The sequence below is a fragment of the Sinocyclocheilus rhinocerous genome, unplaced genomic scaffold, assembly GCF_001515625.1.
Source record: "Sinocyclocheilus rhinocerous isolate Xijiao unplaced genomic scaffold, SAMN03320098_v1.1 scaffold2835, whole genome shotgun sequence".
Lineage (NCBI taxonomy): Eukaryota > Metazoa > Chordata > Actinopteri > Cypriniformes > Cyprinidae > Sinocyclocheilus > Sinocyclocheilus rhinocerous.
Genome location: NW_015664204.1, coordinates 106,025 through 109,875, shown reverse-complemented (window position 1 = coordinate 109,875; position 3,851 = coordinate 106,025). Strand labels below are relative to the sequence as shown.

General features: G+C 41.2%; 1 protein-coding gene across 2 annotated transcripts in view; it reads left to right on the top strand.

Annotated features, from left to right (window-relative positions):
- Window positions 1-327: 327 nt before the first annotated feature.
- Window positions 328-3,851, top strand: part of LOC107729942 (ankyrin repeat and SAM domain-containing protein 6-like) — a 27,006-nt gene continuing 23,482 nt past the window's right edge. For both annotated transcript variants that reach the window (XM_016540679.1, XM_016540680.1), the window contains exons 1-3: window positions 328-525; window positions 1,368-1,544; window positions 3,420-3,624. In XM_016540679.1, coding sequence (XP_016396165.1) covers window positions 3,503-3,624 — 122 coding nt within the window. In that variant the 5' untranslated portion in view covers window positions 328-525; window positions 1,368-1,544; window positions 3,420-3,502. The remainder of the gene's footprint in view (window positions 526-1,367; window positions 1,545-3,419; window positions 3,625-3,851) is intronic.

Below are 3,851 nucleotides of genomic sequence, written 5' to 3'. Positions count from 1 at the left end.
AAATCTAGCCTTGTGTTTTGCTCCTTGAGTGTAAGGTTTTGCTAATTGTTGGAAAAGTTTAATTTTAGTGTGTAAGCAATCGTAAAAAACTGTAATAGACGACCCTGCAGGAGGTTTGCAGTGTTATTGTGATGCTCGTTGTGTCCAGCAGGTGTCGCAGGTGTCCCGCGGTCCGAGCACGACGTGGATTGTGCGCATGCGCAGAGACTCCTGAAGAACTTCTGGAGTGACTTTTATTTCCGAGTGATTGAGTGTTTAACATTCGCAGTTCGACCGCTGAGAGCGGTTCGGGATGAGTCTGGCGCCGGGGGACCCGCTGCTGTGGATCCGCGTGTGTGATGAGGGCGTTCTGGAGGATCCGGGCGGGTTCGGTCATGTGGACGGCACCGATGAGGAGGGAAACACGGCGCTCATGTTCGCCTCCGCCGGGGGACACGAGCAGCTGGTCCGGTTCCTGCGGAGGAAAGGAGCGCCAGTGGACCGACGGAACCATTACGGCTGGACGCCACTGATGCAAGCTGCGAGGTTACTGTAACAATCACGAGAAACAGTCTGACACACTTCAGACAAACACACGAGAAACAGTCTGACACACTTCAGACAAACACAGTGACACATGCATTCAGCTCGTAACACTTCAGAAGGATCAGTGTCTTAAATTAAGGCTTATTGTTACTTTTAATCATCATAAGATGATCCGTTATCTTGATATGAACACTCATCAATTCATCATAATTCTTAATTTTTACATACAATCATCTGGAGTTTAGTTGAGATGAATTTGCCTTGTGATACGGAAGATAATTATAATGACTGATTAGCATTATATTTATAATTGCATTGGGTGCTGTTCTCAGCTGTAATAAACTACAGTGACTCACTTTACAAATTAATATAATATTAATATACAGCCAAGATATAATAAATACAGCAAATTATAATACATTATTTTAGCATGCCAAAAAAAATTCCTTTTGAAATTTCTATTTCAAATTAGATTTCAATTTAGATTTTAGAATGTATTTGTCCTCAGAAAGGAAAGTCATTTTCACAGAAGGTGCGTATATAACACAAGGATATCTACACATTATATACAGACTTGTCACAATACATTCAAGAACAATCACGTCCCCCACCAAAGAAACAACAACAAATGCAAGAGTGTAAGATGATGGCTGATTTCCTATGTGTTTAAAACATGTAGGAACAAAACTCTTACTATAGTTAGTCCTCCTACACATTTTAACATTTATTTTATTTCAAGTAGCATTTTTTAATGGTTTTAATTTTAGCTTTAGTTGACGTTAACATCCCTGAGATGCAGAAGCTCTTCTGATGGCTCTGGTTCTCTGTGTTGCGGTCAGCAGGTCCGGTCATCTGAGCGTGGCTCATATTCTGCTGGAGAGCGGCGCGGAGATCAACAGCAGGAACCGGATGGGTGCCAGCGTCCTGAGCATGGCTGCTCGCGGAGGGAACGCTCACGTGGCCTAACCCTAACCTAACCCTAACCCTAACACGTCATATTGTGTCAAATCTAGAAACAGGTTTGTGTTGTCTGATAATGTTAATAATAATATTACTCTTAAATACACATTTGATAGTAGCTTGAGTTAGGATGCAGATGCAAATTTTTGTTCATTATCAAAATGAGTAACATCTGTAAAATTGTAGCAACCTCTTTTTTATATGGTGAAATTTAACTATTCTGACAGTTTTTTTAATTTTTATTAACTATTGGTCTCCCATTAGTAGCCCTTACAAAAATTAACCATGGTTTTACTACAAATGAACCCAAAAAAACATGGTTACTATAGTTAAACCATGGTAACCACAAATTAACCATAGTTTTGCTACACTAACCATAGTTTAACCATGGTATTTGTAGTAAAACTGTGGTTACACAAATGGTAATCTATACACCAAAAAAACATGGTTACTACACTTTTACTACAATAAAACCATGGTTAATTTGACATTTCATGATAATCACAGTTAAAACCGAACATATAGCACACCTCAATACAGAACTTTGACCCGAGCGGATAAACACTGCATGTGACGCGCTTCAAATGAGTTGCGCTGTTTCGTTACGCTTTTGGCGCATAAATATTATATCGAACATTTATGGAACTCTTCATATCGTTTTATCGAGGAAAATTATATCGCGATAATTATCGTTATCGATTTCTCGCCCAGCCCTAATCTGACGTTTGTGAAACACGTCTGAGTAGAAGTGCGTCCGCTGAGCATTGAAGCTCTTCTAACCAGGATTCTTCTTGAAATTTCTTTGTAGTCCAGGAAAACGTTGAGTTGATGCTCGTTAGTCGCGCTAGTGTTAACGACCCTCTGTCTCGTGTCTGTCACAAACTGAACCTCGAGGACCAGTGGGACGTTCACTTACAGCTGGACATTACCTAGTGAGACTGGTTAGTGCTGGACTGGTCAGTGTTGGACTGGTCAGTGATGGACTGGTCAGTGATGGACTGGTCAGTGCTGGGCTGGACTGGTTAGTGCTGGGCTGGTCAGTGTTGGACTGGTTAGTGCTGGACTGGTCAGTGTTGGGACTGGTTAGTGCTGGACTGGTCAGTGATGGACTGGTTAGTGTTGGACTGGTCAGTGTTGGACTGGTTAGTGCTGGGCTGGACTGGTTAGTGCTGGACTGGTCAGTGATGGACTGGTTAGTGCTGGACTGGTCAGTGTTGGACTGGTTAGTGCTGGACTGGTTAGTGCTGGGCTGGACTGGTTAGTGCTGGACTGGTCAGTGATGGACTGGTTAGTGCTGTACTGGTCATGTGAACAATCTGCCAGTCTATTTTGAACAAATGTGCATAAACCACGTAAGGTTAAATTAAGTCTTTCTTTGGTCTGCGTTCTGGAAGTGATCTGTTCATTCTGCTAAACTTTAATTACTGAAACTACAACTAAAACTGAATCTAAACTATAAAAAAATGAAATAGAAATGTGTTCACAAAATAAAAACTACGGTAAAACTAGCAAAATCATTAATGAAACTAATAAAAATGAAACTGAATTTTATAGGAAATTTGAAAACTATTAAAATAAAAATGAATTTAAAAATGCAAAACTATAATAACCTTGCATGAAATCATTTACTTTTAGTAAAATTGAAGAGTGTTTTGAAATATCGAAAATTAAGAAATTTTGATATGAAGTGTTACAGCTGATATTTCTATGCTCATTTCATTACTTTCACGCAGAATTTTGAGGTGGTCTGTTTAAAGCCGCAAGCCTTTATTAGTGTAGTTTCATCAGCACGCTCCTCGTTTTGCTGGAGAGACACTCTTTGATCTCCGGCTGTTTCATGTCATTACATGTGCTTTGTATTGTATTGATTGTGTGGGCTTAACGATCACAGCGCTGTAGATTGTGTGTGTCAGTGATGTGGTGTTGTGCTGTAGGAAACGCTCAACTGGTGAAGGAGATCGTGGAGGAGGACGCGTCTCAGGTGAACGTCTCTAACGCAGACGGAGCGTCTCCTCTGATGATGGCGGCGGTCAGCGGGCAGCTGGAGGTGGTGCAGCTGCTGGTGGAGAAGCACGCAGACATGGACAGACAGGACTCGGTGCACGGCTGGACGGCGCTCATGCAGGCCACCTATCACGGGTGCGTGTGCCATAGCGCTGGTGTTTGTCAAGTCACCTTTATTTATACAGCACTTTTAACAATACAGATTGTGTCAAAGCAGCTTTACAGTATTAAACAGGAAAATAGTGTGTAATAATGCAGAAGGACAATAGTAAACACTCAATTTTCAGTTAAAGGCAGTTTATCATTAATTCAGTGATGTCATCATCCAGCTCAGTTCAGTTTAAATAGTATCTGTGCAATCA